The sequence below is a fragment of the Leptonychotes weddellii genome, chromosome 8 (genome assembly GCF_054177405.1).
Source record: "Leptonychotes weddellii isolate Sample4059 chromosome 8, ASM5417740v2, whole genome shotgun sequence".
NCBI lineage: Eukaryota > Metazoa > Chordata > Mammalia > Carnivora > Phocidae > Leptonychotes > Leptonychotes weddellii.
This window is the reverse complement of record NC_138376.1, coordinates 67,309,408-67,330,770: the sequence shown is the minus strand read 5'-3', so window position 1 is coordinate 67,330,770 and position 21,363 is coordinate 67,309,408. Positions and strand designations below refer to the sequence as shown.

The 21,363-nt window shown below is 36.0% G+C and overlaps 1 protein-coding gene and 1 long non-coding RNA gene across 3 annotated transcripts in view; both read left to right on the top strand.

Annotated features, from left to right (window-relative positions):
- Window positions 1-21,363, top strand: part of LOC102741918 (mitogen-activated protein kinase kinase kinase 7) — a 51,521-nt gene that overhangs the window by 9,070 nt on the left and 21,088 nt on the right. For both annotated transcript variants that reach the window (XM_081828669.1, XM_081828670.1), the window contains exons 2-6: window positions 4,912-5,022; window positions 7,751-7,816; window positions 8,315-8,360; window positions 9,731-9,869; window positions 18,155-18,279. In XM_081828669.1, the coding sequence (XP_081684795.1) occupies window positions 4,912-5,022; window positions 7,751-7,816; window positions 8,315-8,360; window positions 9,731-9,869; window positions 18,155-18,279 (487 nt within the window). The remainder of the gene's footprint in view (window positions 1-4,911; window positions 5,023-7,750; window positions 7,817-8,314; window positions 8,361-9,730; window positions 9,870-18,154; window positions 18,280-21,363) is intronic.
- Window positions 9,888-12,715, top strand: LOC145723059 (uncharacterized). The gene is made up of 2 exons (XR_014147809.1): window positions 9,888-11,230; window positions 11,686-12,715. It is a non-coding gene; the product is annotated as an uncharacterized LOC145723059 (long non-coding RNA).

The following is a 21,363-nucleotide window of genomic DNA, read 5'->3' as shown; positions in this document are numbered from 1 at the left end:
TCACTTCAGCTGTTAAGTATTTAAAAAATTATTTTAACACTGTTGTTTTGTCTTATTATTTCTCTCTCTCACAAGGTCAGTTCTTTATCTTTATTTCTTGTTACTCTTAATGTCTCTACATTTATGCCTTTTGAGAAAATGGGAGGTTTTTTTGATACTGCATTCTGAATGACCAAATAGTATATTTCTTATATATACATTTGGCCTTTTTCACAGTTCCTGGCTCACAGCTCCCAAAACCCTCAGAAGTTCCTAAGTGAAGAGAGATATAAAAATGTTTCTCTCTCTATCTCTCTCTCTCTTTCTGTTATGTTAATGAGGCTACTTTTGAACCCTACCAAAGGATGGGAGCTGGTGCTAGGAGAACCTACTTTGTGATTAGAAGGTTGGAACTTTTAGTTCCATCCCCCTGACCTCCAAGGAGGGGAGAGGAGATAAAAGGAGAGAGGCTGGAGGTCAGATCACTTGCCAGTGACCAGAGATTTAATCAATCATACCTGTCTAATGAAGCCTCTATAAAAATCCAAAAGAACAGTGTTTAGAGAACTTCCAGGTTGGTGAACATGTAGAGGTGCTAGGAGAGTGGCTTGCCTGGAGAGCTCACGGAAGCTCTGCACCCTTTCCGCATACCTTACCCTATGGTTCTCTTCATCTGGCGGTTCCTGAGTTATATCCTTTGATAATAAACTGGTAATCTAGTAAGTAAAATGTTTGAGTTTTATGAGCCATTCTAGCAAATTAAGTGACCCCAAGGAGGGAGTCATTGGAACCTCCAATCTGTAACCATTGGTTAGAAGCACAAGTGACACCTGGGCTTGTGACTGGCATCTGAAGTTTGTGGGAGGAAGGGGCAGTCTTATAGAACTGAGCCCTTAACCTGCAGGATCTGATGCTATGTCCAGGTAGATAGTGTCAGAATTGAACTGAATTATAAGATACGCAGCTGGTATCTGAGCATTGCTTGGTGGTGTGGAGAAAGTCCCCTTCATTCACTGGAATTGGCGATCAGAATCATTAGATACACAGAAATTTAATTCTTTAAGCATTGACTCTGTGCTTCTAACGTCACTCCTTTGAATTTATAGCAGTTATTTTTTTTTTATCATGCGTTTCAGTTTATGTATACAACCTTTAGATATCTTATACTTTCTTTACTATCATTTTGTATCTGTTGTTTCACTATATATGTGAAGTATCTTATAGCCCTAACATGAGTGGAGGCTTCTTAAAGCCATGGGCCCTCATCTTACATGTATATGCCTGTTTTATATTTCAAAGTATTCCCAAAAAATTGCTTCCTTAAGCAAATGGAGGAAAGTTTATCATATCCTCATTTGTCCACATTATGTTCCCATGATTTTAAGTTGAAAATTCAGACTCAGCCATTATCTCAGCACTAGATGGCACTTGTGGATCACAACTAGTCATACAACACCTAACAGTTTTTATGACAAGTGAATGATCCACAAATGTAATGTTTGGAATTCCTGCATGGACGTTCCTGAGAATAGGAAAATGAAACAGGAGGAGACCTACTAAGTACCAGTTGCTGTGAGGTATTTTTAAATACATGGTTGAAGAATATTTTAAATTCATAATCGTTATCTCATAGTAATATCAATAGATAGTCTGGTCTCCATCCATACCTTCTTAGCCTAATGTTGCCATAAAGTTGAAATTTGTTTCAGGACCTGTTTGCTATTCATTATGGCTAATTGTGAGAGAAATGAGTAATATAGCTCCTTAACACTGATTCATACCTAACTCTAAGCACTTATTCTTTTGTAGGATTTAAGAGAATGCATGGCTTTGGCTTTCTTATGAACCCTATAAATATCACGGAGGACACTGTAAGCATCTTCCTTTTACTGTTGAGAAAACAGAAGCGCAGAGATATTAATCTCCCCAGCATTAATAGCTAATAGGTAGACAGAACCTATATTCAAACTCAAGTCTGTTGGGGTTTAGAGCCCAGATGTGCTCTTTCCCTTACTCTGATGGTGCCAGGTTTAGCCAGTACCCATTCATGTTAAAGTAACTTGATGACTAGTGCAAATGACTGATGTTGGTTTCTTTCTCTTACAAGAGGTGTAACTCACCACCCAAAAACAACCCAATTAAAAAATGGGCCAAAGACGCGAACAGACATTTCTCCAAAGAAGACATACAGATGGCCAAACAGACACATGAAAATATGATCAACATCACTCATCATCAGAGAAATGCAGTTCAAAACTATAATGAGATATCACCTCACATCTGTCAGAGTAGCTAAAATCAAAAACAACAAGAAAGACCAGGTATTGGTGAGGATGTGGAGAAAAAGGAACCCTCATGCACTGTTGGTGGGAATGCAAACTGGTATAGCCACTGTGGAAAACAGTACAGAAGTTCTTTAAAAAGTTAAAAATAGAACTACCCTGTGATCCAGTAATTGCACTACTGGGTATTTACCCAAAAAATATGAAAAACTAATTCAAAGGGATACATGCCTCCCCCCCCTAGGTTTATTGCAGCATTATTTACAATAGCCAAGATATGGAAGTAGCCTAAGTGTCTATCGACTGACAAATGGATAAAGATGATGTGGTGTGTGTACGTGTACACACACACACACACTGGAATATTATTCAGCCATAAAAAAGAATGAAATCTTGCCATTTGCAACAACCTGGATATCGCCAGAGAGTATTCTGCCAAGCTAATCAGTCAAAGACAAATACCATATGGTTTCACCCATATGTGGAATTTAAGAAACAAAACAAACGAACCAAGGAAAAATAAAAAGACAAACCAAGAAACAGACTCTTTTTTTTTTTTTTTTTTAAGATTTTTATTTATTTGACAGAGAGAGAGACAGCGAGATGGAACACAAGCAGGGGGAGTGGGAGAAGCAGGCTTCCCGCCGAGCAGGGAGCCAGATGCGGGGCTCGATCCCATGACCCTGGGATCATGACCTGAGCCGAAGGCAGACGCTTAACGACTGAGCCACCCAGGCGCCCCCAAGAAACATACTCTTAACTGTAGAGAACAAACATGGTTACCAGAGGGGATGGGTGAAATAGGTGACAGGGATTAAAGAGTACACTTACCATGATGAGCACTGAATAATGTGTAGGATTGTTGAATCACTATATTGTACACCTAAAACTAATATAACAGTGTATGTTAACTATTCTGGAATTAAAATTAAAAACTTAAAAAAATACTTAGAGATGACAAAATAAAATAGAGAAGAATGTGTTAATGCATGAAAAGTGCATAGACTAGTACTGGTACATGGTTAACCATTTGGGTAGTTTTATACATTATTTAACATGAGAAATATCCATACTGCTTTGTGTAATGTATGAAATAGAATTTGAGCTATGGCTAGAGTAGCCATACATCCCAGTTTCAAGCTACTGTCCTGGTAGTTATTAGCACTTTCTTCTTACTCTAAAAAGAGTTCTGATGTAAATATAGCCAGCTTTGTTACAGAAGAGCTTTGTGCCCAGGGATTTGTTCTTGTAAGTTTGTCTAAAGTGAAAATTTCTCTGAGGAAAGATAACTGGTACTTTTCTGACATAGAATAGAGATATATGTGTGTATATTAGGATCCTTAACATTCTGGTGTTAAACTGTCTGGCATCAAACTGCTCTTTACTAATATAGCCTTGGACAAGTTAGTTTACTTTAAAACTAGGTTACTTTATCTGTAAAATAAGAATAGCATTAGTACCTATCTCCTGTGGTTGTGTAAATGAGGTAATGTATGTAAAGAGAGAGGTAGATATTTCACTTAAGGAAAAAACATTGACACAAAATACTTAGATACATTGGAAGCTGAAAAATTGGAGTAGATGACACTTAACTAAGATCCTTTACAGTGATAAAAATCTAATGATTTTGTTTTACAAGGATCAAAACTGTTCTTTTGTTGATTTTATTTTACGGCAAATTTCAAACATATGTGAAAGTAGAAAACATAGTGTGAGAGAGCAATGAACCCATGAGGTACCCATCACTTAGCTGTCAATAGTAATACAACATATGGCCAATCTTTACTTTAGAACTTTCAAAAATAACTTTAATGAGATATTTTACATATCATAAAATTCATTCACTTGACCTGTTTAGCCATTTGTACAAATTTACCAAGTTATGCAGCTATCACCATAAATCAGTTTTCAGACATTTTCATCCCCTTATTTAATATTCATCCTACCCATTTACAGTTAATCCCAGTTTTCACTGTCAGTACCAAGCAACCACTGATCTACTTTCTGTTTCTATGGATTTGCCTTTTCATGTCAATGGAATCATACAGTATGTGGTTTCTTATGTCTAGCTTCTTTCACTTAGCATAGTGTGTTCATCCACATTGTAGCATGTATCAATTAGTAGTTCATTTCTTTCTCTTGACAAATGTATTCTGTTGTATAGGTGATACCATGTTTTGTTTGCCTTCACAGTGGCCAGTCTTTTATCATCTGTATTTTTATCCTTTCACCTCCATTTCATACCCCTACTGAATTATTCAAAAGCTGTTTTTAAATAGCTTAAAAACATTGATTATATGTTCTTGCTTTTTATATTTATTTTCCCAAACATCATCTTTCTATCCTCTCCCTCATCTTGCCTGTTTTAATTTGTTTCCTTGCTCCAGGAGTCTTTGTTGTTTGTTGTTTGGTTTTACCTGACAGTGAAGAGCTGTCTAAACCATAAACTTTCAAAAAGATAGAAGTTCATTTCATTATTTCTTCACTTTAATGAAACTTTATACTTGCTCGGTGGCAAATCCAGATAGTGGTGATTTCTAAATCTTTTAATAAGTCTTTCACGTCGGCTTCAGTGTTTATATGTTGGGCAGGATCTATTTATTTCTGATTCTCATGGGTATTTTTGTTTTTTTGTTTTGTTTTAACTCAGGTTGTTGGAAGAGGAGCCTTTGGAGTGGTTTGCAAAGCTAAGTGGAGAGCAAAAGATGTTGCTATTAAACAAATAGAAAGTGAATCTGAGAGGAAAGCTTTTATTGTAGAGGTAAGTTGAATTGTTGTTTCTAATATATAATTCTTTACCTAAGATACTCTGTGAATTTAATATTATGAAAAAGTTGTTTCCCAGTTGTCATTTCTCTGTATACTTGAACCTCAGCAATTTGGTTGAACCAAAGATAATGCTGTAGAAACATTTTTCATTCACACTCTTAATTCTGATTAAAAATTGGGGGGGGGAAGACTCTTAACTACATAAATGAATTCATCCCTGAATTAAAATACAGTCTCATCCGTGTAATTCAGATCTATTTCAAGGCATAGGATTTAAATTTTAAAATAGAAAGGAAATGGTATTCTCTCCCATTATCTAAAATTAAGAAGGGAAATTTTATGCATTCATTTTTGACTGAATATTTTTAGAAATTCAAATGAGATCACTTTACAGGGAAGTAATTTTAAATTTAATTTTTTTCTCATTTAGCATGAAAATCTAGAACTCTCTTCTCTTACAGATTTGATGATGAAGGAGAATTCAATAATCAATAGTAATTGTATTGTCAGATTTATTCTTTATTAATTTTATACTATTTTGTATATTAGATGACGGCAGTTCCTTAAATTTGTGGGTTTTTTTCCTCATTGGCCAGTGGATAAGTGGTCTTTACCTTACAAACCTTTCTGAATTTATATCTGTGATTGTATTTAATTATAACTTGCAAATATACTTTATGATATTTTTAAATGTATAATATGGAGAATGAAAACTTAGGATACGATAAAGTGGATTTTTATAATTAATTGAATGAGTTGAGAAATGCTGATAGTTTGGGGTCCTCATGAAGAAAAGATGATCTCTGGTACTGTGCTCCAAGAGTGGCCTCAGCCTTGCCTTATTCATGATTTTTGTTTATGGTTTAGATAAGGTCTAAAAGTGCATTGGCACTTTCACAAAACTAGCTAAAAGCATATGTGTTAAATGCTAAGAATTAGGAGTCAAAAAGATTATAATAGCTTGGATGAAAAAATTTTATCGAGGTTATATGTACAGGTAATTCAGATTCTCAAATAGTTCTCCACATAGTCTTATTTTAAAAACTTTAATCCCCTAGACCTCCTCCCATCGAGTTTTCTACTTCTCAGAGGCAACTACTTTGAGCTCATCCCTTAGTTTTGTTTGGTGTCCCCCAATCCAGAGACTCTTTGTTATATCAAAGAATCAACCTCTAATTGTTGGGATGATAAAGAGGCAGTCACTAAACTGAAGTCAGGAAGGGAGAGAATCTGGTCTGCCTTTCAGCTAATCTCTCTGTTCCTTTGTTGGCTTATTTGCATAGGTACCTGGTACTACCACCAGTCCCAACCCTTTGGAGGTTTTATGAACTTAATCTAGTTTCTGCTCACTTCTTCTCATTTTTTTTAAGTCTGCTGTGTCAGTTATTGCTAGTCATTTGCTTTCCAACTTCCAAAAATGTGTGCTATTTTCTCATTTCACATTCTCTTTATTCTTCTGAATTTGTGCCTTGAAAAAATGCCTTTAATATCTTGGTGGGATTTGGGGAAGGAGCAGAAATAAATGCTTACATAAGCTGCTATCCGAACCTCAGTGCTAAACCTTTAGAAGATGAAATACAATAAATATATGTTTGTGTATAATAAATGAATATAATAAATAGTGATATTAATTGTTGTGTTAGGACTGAAAATACACAAATGTTCACTGTAGAGAAATACAGCTTTCTAGTAGCATATAGTAAAAAGGTTTACCTTAGTGGACTTCATATGAGCCAGCAGTATAGTGTGGATAATAGAGAAGAAGAGGAAGAGAGGGGAAAAGACAGAAAAGAGAGGAGAAGAAAGAGAGTAAGGTGCAGTTTGGAGGGACACATTAATAGAAGTTTCAAGTGTAGAGCAAGAGAGATACAGTACAGCCAAACCTCTCACTGACTTCGGTGTGATTCTTTGGATTGGGGAGGACTATTTGCATAAGTACCTGGTACTACCACAAGGAAGTAGGGAATACAGCTAGGAAAATACCCTAGTAATTACTGCAGCAGTTCATGTTGGAAGAATTACTAAGGCAGTGATCGTGGGAATGGACAGAAGGCAGTTAATTCAAGAGATGGGAGAAGGACGTAGAGAAGACAATACACATATGCAGAAAGAGTGCAGATTTTAAGTCAGATGGACCAAAGTTCAAAGCCTGGCGGTAGCTGTAGGATATTTAGCTGCTCACTTAACCCTCTCTGAGCCTTATCTTAAAGGTCCGTTTTTCTTAAAGGTAGAAATGACAATACCGCTCTTGCAGAGTTGTGAGAATTAAACAGAATCTATCAAGTGCCCACCAGGGCCTGGCAGAGTTAGGTAGACTGTGCAGCCATAGCTCTGAAGGTGATGACAGTGACATAGATTCTTCTGCCTTGGATAACTAAGTTCAGTGCCATCTCTGGGATGGTGTCCTAATGTTTCTTGTTAAAGTTTATTTTTTCTTATTTATACTTATCGTGGCTTGTTCATAACTCCTGTTACAGCACTTTGCATTTGGGCTTAATTATTTATTTACATGCCTGTCTCCCAAGTAAAGTGTGAGAGCTCTAGGGCAGGGAATCTTTGCCATTCTGGGCAGCCATTTATACCACAGTGCCTGCTACATAGGAAATAATGATTGTTGAATGATTAAACTGATGTTTTGTACACCCTGAAATTGTAATGATGTAATGTAATCAGTTCCTCAAAAGCTAGCATCTTTTAAAAGAAACCTTAATTTGTTACAGCTTCGACAGTTATCCCGTGTGAACCATCCTAATATTGTAAAGCTATATGGAGCCTGCTTGAATCCCGTAAGTTTGTCACTTTTTCATTGTCACCTCTTTATAAGCATTGACATAGTAAATGTTTGCAGGTGTGTAGTTTATGAAACTATTTTGATCTGTTATGTTATTTTTTTAAAAAATTAGATTTTATATATTTGTTTCTAGTCTGTTAGCAACACAGTGTATTGGAGGGGAGTTATCTTGGGAGGTCTTATCCAATAACCTCATCTTATGAGGCTTATGATGTTCTGCAACAGCATCTACTCAGCACTGAAGAAAGTTCTCAGAGGACTTGCAATTATGTTTTTACATACACCCCCACTCTTAGACAGTGGGCCCCTACAAGACAAGGCCTTAGATCATAGATCCCCTTCTTTTTCCGTTAGTACCATTCACATAGTGGGAACCAAAAGAATAATTTTTAATGCATTTATAAAATTAAAGATTGAACTCAGTTATCTCTCAAGTCACCTAAGATGTTACAGCCCTGTGGTTAATTATTATACTGACATATGTTTCTTTTAGGTGTGTCTTGTGATGGAATATGCTGAAGGGGGCTCTTTATATAATGGTGAGTGTCATTAGACCTGTCTTTATCTAGCAGAGTAAAATCATTGAAAAGCTTTTAATACACACCGTTAGTTACTTAATGTTCTTCACAGTTTACCTTCAGAATCTCAAAAGGAGGTAATTAAAAAAAAATCTAATAAAATTAGAAATGAAAAAATGAGATGCTACAACATTAGTATGTGAAATTTAGAAGTCTAAGTATATCAATCTTTTCAATTGATGGTACTTTTCATGATGTTAAAAGCATTTAAGTGAAGTAAAATTTGCTTTTTAAATAGATTTTAAAATCTCTTCATACTTTTAATGTTTTTCTTTTTGCCCTCTCTTAGCTTTGAGCCTCCTCATTTGAGAACTCTTTAGCCATACTTTCTTCCATTTCATTTTGCTTAAATTGCTGTCTTTACAAAAAATAAAATTGTGAAAACTCACTTCACAAAACATTTTAATTATAACAATGAAAGAAACTAGGTCATTTAGTTATTTTTATAGAACAGAACTAACTTTTTCACTCTTAAGAAACACCAGCCATAACGAACCATGAGAGAAGATGGACTCTGAAAAACAAACTGAGGGTTCTAGAGGGGAGGGGGGTGGGAGGATGTGTTGGCCTGGTGGTGGGTATTGAGGAGGGCACGTTCTGCATGGAGCACTGGGTGTTGTGCATGAACAATGAATCATGGAACACTTCATCTAGAACTAATGATGTAATGTATGGGGATTAACATAAGAATAAAAAAAAAAAAGATTCTAAAAAAAAAAAAAAAGAAAAAAAGAAACACCAGCCATATAGTAAATATATTAATTGTTGCCTTTATATGAAATAAATGGTTGCATTTTATTTTTTAAATTAACATTTTACTTAAATTTTTATTTATATTTACTGCTCATGTGTTCATCATTGTTAATGGGTATCTCTCATACTCCGTTGTCTTACTTGGTTGAACTATTTCTAGTTTTTAGCTATTGTAGAAAGCATAATTGTAAACATCTTGATACACTTTGTTTTATTTCTTTTTGTACTACTTCTCTGTATCTCTCCTACAGTAGCATGCCATCACATTGCTTATAATTTATATTATTGTGTGAAAGACTGTCAATGTGGAAAAGTGTGGTAATTCATATTAATTTTGCTAGAGTGTATGTATAACATTTAATAGAAGTACTATTACATTTTAGGTACTTATGTGGTAGTTACCCATTTGAAATTATTAGATATTTCCATCTTTGTATTTAGAAAAGAATTAAAAGCAGGACTGTTGGGAGCATGTGTAGAAAAATACCCAGTCATGTGTTCCAATAGTGCTCACATTCACCTTGTGTCTTTTGTTATATGCAATAAAGTTCTTTTTAGTTTGTGCCTTTCTTTTGCAGTGCTGCATGGTGCTGAACCATTGCCATATTACACTGCTGCCCATGCAATGAGTTGGTGTTTACAGTGTTCCCAAGGAGTGGCTTATCTTCACAGCATGCAACCCAAAGCTCTAATTCACAGGGACCTGAAACCACCAAAGTAAGTTCTAATAGTGTGGTGTCTATCTCTCTCTCCCCCACACCCCCCAGCCCCTCGCCCACTTCCTAATTCAAGCTAATTGTTGCACTTGACTTTCTCTTTTCTCTTCCCTTTTGGCTTGTTTGAGAGTGTTTATTTTTAACTCACCTTCATTATTTAGTCATTTATCTAAGCTTGCATTTTAAAATGTTGTCTTTAGTAGGATTTTAATTTTAGTCAGATTTTTATTTTAATAACTCCTGCTGTAGATTAGCATACTTCTACAATTGGTTAGCCTATAAATCTTATTTTGTGCCTGCTGTATATATTGTTGCCCCCAGACAGTTCCGTAAGAGCAGAAACAAATTTGTCTTATTCCCCACTATATTCCTAATAGCTAGTACAATGTCCACATGTAGTAGACATTCTTTACAGAATGGTTAAAATTTACAGAGTGGTTATTATTTGCCATTTTAGAGGAAGGCAAAAGGGTATTTCCGGCATCTGGGTAGAAATTGAAATATTCTGGATTTCCTCATATTAAGGATCCTAGGACTTTGAAAGAACTTCAAAACTTCCTAAATAAGTACTTTAAAAGGCTGAAACTTTGGGGGTTTTTTGTTTGCATAGGTACTCAATTAAAGGAAACATACATGTGGTATTGTCCCCTTTTCTCTCTGATTTTATTTCTTCTTTATCCACTTGTGACAGTAAAAAAAAAAAGTCCACATGCCATTCTCTCTCTCCCCACTCCCCCGTTACCACATTAGTCCTCATATAAGAAGTTTCCCGTAGGTAATCAGTCTCAAGTATTGCATTCTCTTGATACAGGTAGCTTTAAAGTATCCCTTCTGGGTACAACTTGTCACTCTCATGTGTAATCTGATACATTCTACATAGGTTTCAGCTCTTGGAATGACTGTTCTCACTAGTGTACCTTATTTCTACTCTCAGGCTTAAACTGATTTCTCTTTCCCCAGGTCCCTGGTCAAATAATGTTTAAGACCCAGATTCATAACACTTTTATTTTTTTAACTTGGCTCCTTGAGGCTATTGCCTTAGCTACCTATCTTGGCTAGTGAAGAAGAAATCACTTTGTCTTTTTTTCCTTTTTATGAAGATTCAGTCCTCTTTTGCTCCTCTTAATAACACACAGCTGAATTATCAAAACAAATTCATGAGAATCATAGCTCTTATCCAGCAACAAATTGACCAGTAGCATCAGGTACAAAGCATCTTTTTCCTGGAAGAGCCAGAAACTATCAGATGGGACTCTCAGAAGTATCCTTTTTCTTCTGCATTATGTCATATCTTGGCTTTGGAATAACTGACTATTGTTAAACAATATACATGAAAATATCTCACAAAAGGAGGTCTTTTGAGTTTTCCAACATCTTTTCTATTCATAATTATACAACTAAAATGACTACCTTCATTCTCCCTCTACCCATACCCCATAAATCCATAAATATTAGATTTACTTAACCAACCTACTTGGACCAGTTATGTCCTACTAAAATCATTTGTAGATACAGACTCTTCCTTTTGCTAATAAATACCATCAGTATATTTACAGAAAGTCTGGCTTAGGTCATTCATTCCTCTTGGGCATCCTTATGGTTGCACCCATCCTATAGTATTGCAGATTGTTTTGGGGACATCCAGTATACAAACTGGGCTTTAGAGTTAGAATTGATTTTTCAGAATGTACTGGAAAAAAGAAAATTCTTTGAAATGACTATGTTTTCATATATAATTATATATATACAAGCACACGTATTATGTTATTGTCACTAGAAAACCTGTGGATTCTGTGGTCAGGAAGAATTCCTCATAGTGGCATATAAAGAAGGCACCTGATGATTTGGTTGGGTGTTTTACATAATATCAACTTGTGCTTGTGCCCCTATTTTATTCATCTTTTGCAGGTTCATTCGCATGTACTTCGGAAATAAAAGTGTGTTTTTGGTCCCAGCCTTGTGAACGTAAGCCTACAAAGATCATTTAGGTTCATATTTCAGTGAGCCTTAAATGTCATGCTCATGGCTGGTGACCTATTAAAATCTTAGTGAAGGAGTACTAATTATGAAATAGTAATAATATAAAAGTCATTCAGAAAATTATCTTGAATCTACCAGGATGAAACAAGGAAAACCAGTTACAGTTCTTTTCTTGGGTAAAGAGTAGTTAGAGCTGGAACAAGAACAGTAAAACAGGAAATTTTTTGTTGAAGTGCATATAAAGGTAAATTGCATTTAGCATTCTTTACACTTTTTTTTTTTTTTTAAGATTTTATTTATTTATTTGACAGAGACAGACAGCGAGAGAGGGAACACAGGCAGGGGGAGTGGGAGAGGGAAAAGCAGACTTTTCAGGGAGCCCGATGCGGGGCTGAGCAGGGAGCCCAATGCAGGGCTCGATCCCAGGATCCTGGGATCATGACCTGAGCCGAAGGCAGACGCTTAACGACTGAGCCACCCAGATGGCCCTAGCATTCTTTCCACTTCAGTTATCATAGGAGTATTTGTCACATTATGGAGATGTGTATAGCAGTTTATCTGGTTTATCCTAGTCATGTTGGACTAAAAAGAAACAAATTTCTAAATAATCTCTCCAGTTAGCATTTTAGTATAAAATTATATACAAAGAATTTATTAAAATTTTAATTTCAGTGGACCCCATATACCGCTGTTGAATATTACTACAGTGTGATGGTACAACTTATCTTTATTTCTGTTTGTCATCAAGAGGAAAACCTAAATAAGGGTATAATACTTGGTGATTGTAAGGACTATTTTTTTCCTTCTTCCTTATAGGTTTATTTTACTTTTTTTAATTATATGTTGTTATTTTCAAATAATATATGTTCGTGATTAAAAACAAATTCAAATAGTTAGAAAAATATAAAGCAAGTCTTCCCTGCCTCCTATTCCTCAAAGGTAACCACTATTTTGTTTTGTTTTTTAACCATGTATGGGTTATACTGTATATAATGTTGCTTTTTTTTCACTTACATGGACATCTTTTCATATCACTGCATTCAAATACTTACCTCTTTATTTTTTTAACCTCTTTATTTTTAATAGATAAATAATACTCCCTATTACCTGTTAAGTAAGTACTTGAAACTATTCTTGGTCTTACAAGCAATCTTAGACTTGGAAGACTTGATTTATAGAGCTGTTTTTAGAAAATACAATGCTACTGAATCATTTTATGTTTCGAGAATCTGAAAAGTTTTTAATGCCCTAAGTTGGTGCTTCTCAAACTTTCCTACCCCCCAGAACAAAGTTATGATATAATACAACCTCAGCAGTTCTAAGAAGGTACAGAGCCCAAATAACCCTCCTTTAGGAATGTTGCATGTAAATTTTGCATTCAACTTCATATATTATGTAATTTGTTTTAAAGTCAATGTTAAGATGTTGAAAATACTTAAAACTTAGTAAAAGTGATGGCCCAGGGAGAACTGCTAGCTTTAACCTAGGACTCTGTAGGCTTCCTGCCACTTATCCTGGCATACACTGATACAGTGCCAAGGTTTCATAACCTAGTTTGAAAAGCACATAAAGTTAAGCCATGCTATCTATGCATTTAAATCCTAACAATATGTGTTTGTTGGTAGAGATTGTATAGAAATGTGGCTTTGATTCTTAGGCTCACATGATAAGAATTTTGACACTCAGCATTATGGCGAACCAGATCAACTGAAAAACCATCCTACAACAAACACCCAGAGATACTGCATATGACAACAAATATCCTTTTACATGATTAGGTGATTTTACAAGAAAATAAGGGAAATCACCAGGGCAAAAAAATGGAAAGCACTGAATCCTGAGAGAATTTAATCCAAGCATGGAAGCTAAGGGACTCTACTGTCTTTATCAAAAATGTAGAGCCCCCATGTTAATGGCTCTTGTGTAATTGGAGATAGGTCCTTTGTTCTGCACCAGGTGAAGTAGCAGAACTGAGATCTCCATAAATTTAGGATCCCTGGAGGGAACAACTTAAAAGTGGGCTAGAGGGGCACCTGGGTGGCTCAGATGGTTAAGTGTCTGCCTTCCGCTCAGGTCATGATCCCAGGGGCCTGGGATCGAGCCCTGCATCAGGCTCCCTGCTCAGTGCAGAGCCTGCTTATCCCTCTCCCTCTGCTTGTGCTCTCTGGCTCTCTCTCTCTCTCTCTCTGTCAAATAAATAAAATCTTTAAAAAAAAAGTGGGCTAGAAACATTATCAGTTTTCTGACTTGGCAAAATTTATTTCTTAACAGAGGCCTCCCCACATGTTGTTGTGAGTTTGAATTTGCCCTACTTGCACAATCAAGAAAAATCCCAACAAAACAGATTAAAAAGGTTTGGGATTGGTAGGGTCCCAGGGCATCTAATAGTAAGTGAAACTCCATTTTAAAGTCCTGTGTTTTCAGTTCAGGCCTTTCATTATTCCAGATTAAAATCAATCAGATAGAAAGCCACAATAAAAATTACCACATCCGTAAGGGTCCAAGTTACCATGAGTAAAAGTCAGCAGAAATAACACAAAGCAGAATTAAGCCCTCAAATATTAAGACTCCCGTTATTTGGAATTATCAATATGGAATATAATGTAAATATGCTTATATTATTTACTAAAAAGAAGAATTAAAATGTGCAAGGAATAAACTATTTAAAATGACCAAAAGAATGAAATACAACATTTAGGAATAATTAAAAATTTTATTAACAGCAGATCTGAAATAGGTAACAAGAGAATTGGTGAGCTGTGAGATAGATCTGTAGTTACCCAGAATGCAACACAAACAAATAAATGAGAAAAATGATAGGTTAAGGATCACAGGGAAAGGAAAGACAGGACAGACAACACAGAACTCCAGTAGAAGAAAATAGGATGGAGAGAGTTTATAATTCAAGAGGGATTGGCCAGGGATTTTCTGAACAAAGGTATGATTTCTAAACAGGATAAATGAAAAGAAGTCTACCCTATGACACACCTTAGGATACAGAACAACAAAAACAAAAGGGAGATTTTTAAATCAGCTAATCAGAAAAGAGATTATCTACAAAGGATTGACAGACTGAAGTATAGTTTCCAGCACCATTAGTGGAAGCTAGAAAACTGGAATCATAACTTCACAGAGCTGAGAGAAAATAGTGTACTGGCCCTAAATTAGTTTTTAAGGAGGAGGGTGTGAGTTAAAGATGTTTTGAAACAAAACCCAAGAGAATTCACTATAAATGGACCTTAATTGAAGGTATTTGGGGAAGAAAGAAAATGATTACATAAGACAAGTATAAGATTCAAGAAGGAATGGTGAAACAAAATAAACATACATTAAAATAAATGTTGGCTATATAAAACAAAAATCCTTTTTGCGTGTAAGAGAAGGTGGTTGAAGGGGATTCAAAATAAAGAATTATTTCTACTTGTTTACAGAAAACAAGTAGAATTACTTCTACTTGTTTACACATGACTGTAAGCTTTTTAGGTAATCATATAGAAAGTGTTTTATGCATTTATTTTTAAATGTTTAATTAACTCTTTAATAAGCCAATAAAATTGTCTTTTACTTTCATAGTTCTTTTTACACTTTTAAAATGCCTTATATTGATTTCAGTTTTTATAGGAGTAATAAGTTACATTGGGATATAAAAAACTAAGACTCTGAGTATCAGTTTCTTTAAAGGAATCATAATAGGAATATTAGTTGTTTTAACACCAGCTGCTGTAGCTAATACTGGGCTTATCACAGTAGAAATTTATTGCTCATGCATGTGAAATCCAAAACAGGTGTTCCTGTTTGGCAGATGATCTTCCATATTGTCATTCAGGGACCCAGTTAAGCTCCCTCCGTCTTGTACTTCTGCCATCCTCCAGGACTTTGGGAACTTACGTATTCAGCCAGCAGATAAAGAGAATGGAGATCACATACGAGAGGTTTTTTGAGCCAGGCCTAGAAGTGCCCCTCCCGCTACCCACATATCAGTGGCCACAACTCAGTCTTAGGTATAATTACCTACAAGACAGGTTGGGAAATGTCTTGTATGCCCCAGAGGAAGAAGGGGATGGCTTTTATGAGCAACTGGCCAGTCCCAGTCACCCAGAGTATTTACTACTCTAACCACAGGTTAGAACCACACACTGCTCTTTGCCAGTTAAACATCCCCCAAGGCTCTTGTAGTCACCATCCAGTTCACCATCCAGGATGAACATCTCAGGATGACATGTGGTCCTTCAGCTGGTCTGGATGTGGCCTCTCATAGTTTGGAAACAAATGAATTAAAAGGACAAGTTATCTGTCACCTCTCTCCCAAGTCACACAATACATAATAGCAGAAAGACAGGACAATCAGTGAAAGTTTCCACTGGGAACAGGGAAGCATGGAGGCATACAGCAGTTACTAGTCTGTAGGGTTGACTTCTTGGCATTGTCTGGTCCCTCTGCCCTGGATTTATGAGAGGGGTCTTGATCAGACCTTCCTTTGGCCCTTGAAAAGGAACTCCCTTATCCATTGCTCATGACTCTAAGCTTCACCCTTTTGTAGGTTTCTCTTTGTGCATTCTTCATACCATGTCAGATGTGGGTATTGGCATATACTCTCCTCCGAAGCTGTGCGGTTTTCACAGCTGCACCTTGCTTAGGTAGATCTGGGGTCCTGAGGATTGTTGTAAGACTCAAAACAGTCAAAAGTCTTTTAATTAGAAATTTGTGGTTCCTTTGGCAATATTAATTTCCTCAAAAGTAGGCTTGTGATCTCCCTGGTTCCAGTCAGTTTCATGTGCCTGTGACCATTACCAGAATTCATTCTTAGACAAAATCTTGAACCTGGTTTATTTGATTTCTGGCCACATTGCCTTTTCTCAACTGAACAGAGGCACCGTGAAATCATCAAGTGTAGGTGGGAAGTACTTTCTCTTAATTTGTTCTTTGGTGCAGTACTGAGTCTTAAGGGCCTTTGTCAGTCTTATTTCCTGCTATTTGGTGTTTAGAAGCAGTCAGTTTTTCCAGTCCTTCAAGACCACAAATTATCATGGGAGACAAATTTTACCAGATGTTTTGCCATGTCATTACATGGATCTCTATCTTTCCAGCCTCCAGTTTTAGCGTTCTTGTTCCCTACTGCTAAGCTGCTAAGCTAATATCAAATATATTAGATTTTTGTTATAACAGCATCCACTTCTATACCAATTTCTTACATTGGTTAGAGTGGCAGTATTATAATAGGTAAGCTCTGAAATCTCATGGCTTTACAAAATACAAGTTTATTTTTTTTACTCATATGAAGTCCAATTTTTTACTCATATGAAGTCCATTTTTTTACTCATATGAGTTTCTCACATGGTGGCTCAGGATCCCAGGCTCCTTGTAGTTTCAAAATCCTCTGCATTCAGTGGCATATGAGGAAAGGAAAAGGAATATATGTATGTGGGAGATTTTTATGACCAGGCTTGAAAGTGAAGTACATCACTTCTACCTACAACCCATTGGCTAGAATGGTCATATAGCCATCTAACTACTCAGAAGTCTGGAAAGGGTAATCTTTTATGCCCAGGAGGGAAAGGAAATGGGGTCAGTGAACAGCTAACCAGTCTGGCAACAGTAGGCTAAAGACTTATCTCTGTTCACCATAAGGTTAATAAGAACAAAACAGATTTGCAAACATTTGGACCATGATCCACAATAAGAAATACTTCACAGTCTATCATGTGTGCATATTAATGTGTATAAAACTGAAACAACATACATCAAACAGTATTTAATTTTACTAATTGTGATGCACTTTGATATTTTCTATTCTATTTTTTTAAATGTTGTTATAGTCTACTGAATGAGTTTTGCGACTTAGGTTTCCAGATCTCTGATCTAGATTTTTATGATTTAAATTTTATGACTAGGTTTCTGCCTGCAGCTTGAAAAACACTGCAATAGGTAGATTGAGTTTAGGGGACAAGTGATTTACGAAGGTATTGATATCCATTTACTTCCATTTTAGGACACGTAATGTTGACCTACTAGGACTTTTTTAAACCCTATGTTTTATTTTGGCCCAGGGAGATGTATGGTCAGGAAAGATTATGGAGATAGAGATGGAGACATCAAAATGTGGATCTAGCAGTCTCCCTAAGAGAACTAGGTTAAGGTCATTTATTTTTTGCTAATATTCCTGTGAACCATTGAGCTATTTGGGTGACCAGGAAGCATTTGACAAAAGTTGAATGATGACATTTTGCTTAACCACAAATGTCTCTTCTTTTATTGTAGATATCAAGTATTGGTCTTACAACCTTTGTTTTTGTTTTTTGTAAATAGCTTGCTGCTGGTTGCAGGCGGGACAGTATTAAAAATCTGTGACTTTGGTACAGCCTGTGATATTCAGACTCATATGACCAATAACAAGGGGAGTGCTGCTTGGATGGCACCTGAAGTTTTTGAAGGTAAATGACAAAAGCATGTTGTGATTGATAATCTGCCTTCTTAACTCCATGTACATCCAGTGTGTGTTTATGGCTTTATCCTGTTTCAGTGGTTTTATTTCTGCATAGTACATATTAGAAAAAGGATATACAGTTGACCCTTGAACAATGCTGAGGTTAGTGGAGCTGACTGTACCATGCAGTTGGAAATCCACATGTAACTTTTGACTCCCCCAAACCTAACTACTAATAGACAACTGTTGACCAGAAGCATTAGTGATAGCATAAACGATCTTTTAACACATATTTTATAGATGTATTACTGTATTCTTACAATAAAATAAACTGAAAAAAAATGTTATTAAGAAAATAGTAAGGGAACTACATTTATAGTATTGTACTGTATTTCTCAAAAAAAAAATGTGCATTTAAGTGGACCTCTGCATTTCAAATCAATATTTACAGGTCAACTGTATTAAAGTCTAATAAGGAGGTAGGAAATAAGTACAGCCCTAGACTTAAATCTCATAGCAGGATTTGTATTGTGTCACATAGCAGTGTCCTATGCAAGTTCAAGTGTATGTACAATCAAGCCTTATTTTCATATTCCACCTATTACAGCTGTAAAACGTGCCTATTTTTGACCCTAAAATCAGTATTCATGGTGCTTTCATAGTTATTTGCAGGCATGTACAGAGCAGAGGAAAATTTTGAGTCATCCAACACATGTTCCCAGCTGAGGAACAAGACAACACACTGCCTTCTTATTTCAGCTCTCATACTATGTCATTTTAATGATCTACTTAGTGCCGTGTTTGTTTGTTTTTCACTTTTTATGGGCTTTTTGTTGGTGATTTCACTGTTTAAGATGGTCTCCAAGGGCAGCATTGAAGTGCTTTCTAGTGTTCCTAAGTATAACAAGACTGTGATATATCTTAACAGAGAAAATACATGTGCTAGCTAATCTTTATTCAAGCATGAGTTATAGTGGTGTTCCATGAGTTCAATGTTAATGACCCTATAATATATATTAAATAAGGTGTCTTAAACAGAAACACATATAAAACAAGGTTATGTACTGATCAGTTGACACTAAGAGGTTCACAGGAACATAACCCTGATTGCCCCTACGAGCAAATGACTCTGCATTCACTAGTCCAGTCTTCACAGAAACTTTATAGAACATAAATACCAAGAATAACTGTGCTTTGTATTGGTTTCCTAGCAATTAAAAATTGACAGTGTAAATGAGCATGCCTTAGAAGGAATGCAAGTTATTTGGCAGGAATACAATACTAAGAAAGACAAAGGATAAGCTTATGTTTAATTTTTTTTACATCTCCATATCTCATTCAAGTTCTAAAAGAATGATCCACAAATTTCATAATAGGTTTCTATATGAAAACATCAAATTATCTTTTAAATGAGAAAAGTTGAACTGAAGATGTGTGATTTGTATGTTAGGAAGTATGACTGTCCATAAAATTCAGATATGTTTAGTAATCAGATTCTGATGATGGCTTATTTCTTTTATTTTTGATGAATTTAAAGTTTTTTTGTTTCTTTGTTTTTAGCCACCTGCAAGAAAAATTTGCCATGCAGTTGGTTACTTGAGTGGAGCTGTTTTGCCATAAAATTCAATTAAAAAATGAATGAAACCAGCAAATGTTAAATTATACAAAATTAAATAATGCTCCTGTTTTTAAGTTCATATACAGAATACATTGGTTTAAAACTATTTGTTTTTTTTTAAGATTTTATTTGACAGAGAGAGAGTGCGTGCGTGCACGCACAAGCAGGGGGAGTGGCAGGCAGAGGGAGAATCAGGCTCCCCATGGAGCAGGGAGCCTGATGTGGGACTCGATCCCAGAACCATGGGATGGTGACCTGAGCTGGTCAGACACTTAACCGACTGAGCCACCCAGGCACCCCTAAAACAATTCATTTAAAATGCCTCTCTGTGAGTCAAAATCACATAGTATTACTGTAGTGTAAAGAGCAAAAAGATTTATTTTATACAAAAGAGGCCAGAAATAAAGGTTACTTTTAAAATTTAGAGTAATAAAGTTCATACTATAAGACTATGCAATTTCTTCATTTCTGAAAGATGTCAGCCCCTATAACCCAAATTCGATTGTAATATCATTTTCATGCTTACAGTGCACTGCTTAGTGCCTGTGTGGTACACATGCTAAGTACATGTGTGATTATCACTATAATCATTCATACAGTGGGTTTTGGGGGTTTGGGGGTTTTTTTTGGCTCTTTATTGTACTGATTCACCCAATTTAGTGATCCTGTAAATTTTGCAGCATAATTTGTTTACTGTAAATTTCTTATCCATAATTTTCATTGCTTACAACTTTTAAGTTTGCAAATTAAGAATTTTTTTTTTTTAAAGATTTTATTTATTTATTTGACAGAGAGACACAGCGAGAGAGGGAACACAAGCAGGGGGAGTGGGAGAGGGGTGAAGCAGGCCTCCCGCGGAGCAGGGAGCCTGATGCGGGGCTCGATCCCAGGATCCTGGGATCATGACCTGAGCCGAAGGCAGACGCTTAACGACTGAGCCACCCAGGCACCCCGCAAATTAAGAATTTTATCTTGCCAGATATTGAAAGTCTTGTCATTAAATTAGAAATCTCTTCTGCTGTGATAGTAGAGTAGTTCTATCAAGAGAATGAATGGGGGAAGAAAATTTAAGATTTAAAAATCACAGAAAGGGAAGTACAAATGTTTCATATTCTGCCCCATGGAAAGTTAAGTCAGAATAAATAAAAGAGAAATCCTGTGCCTCTCGACGAAAAGGTAGAAAATGACCGACTTTCTAAAGTTAATCATTAATACTTAATTCATAAATAAGTGTTTTGTTGCAGAGACTTAAGGTACTTTAGAAAGTAATTTCTTGGGCGCCTGGGTGGCTCAGTTGGTTAAGCAACTGCCTTCGGCTCAGGTCATGATCCCAGGGTCCTGGGATCGAGTCCCACATCGGGCTCCCGGCTCGGCAGGAAGCCTGCTTCTCCCTCTCCCACTCCCCCTGCTTGTGTTCCTGCTCTCGCTGTCTCTGTCTCTGTCAAATAAATAAATAAAATCTTTAAAAAAAAA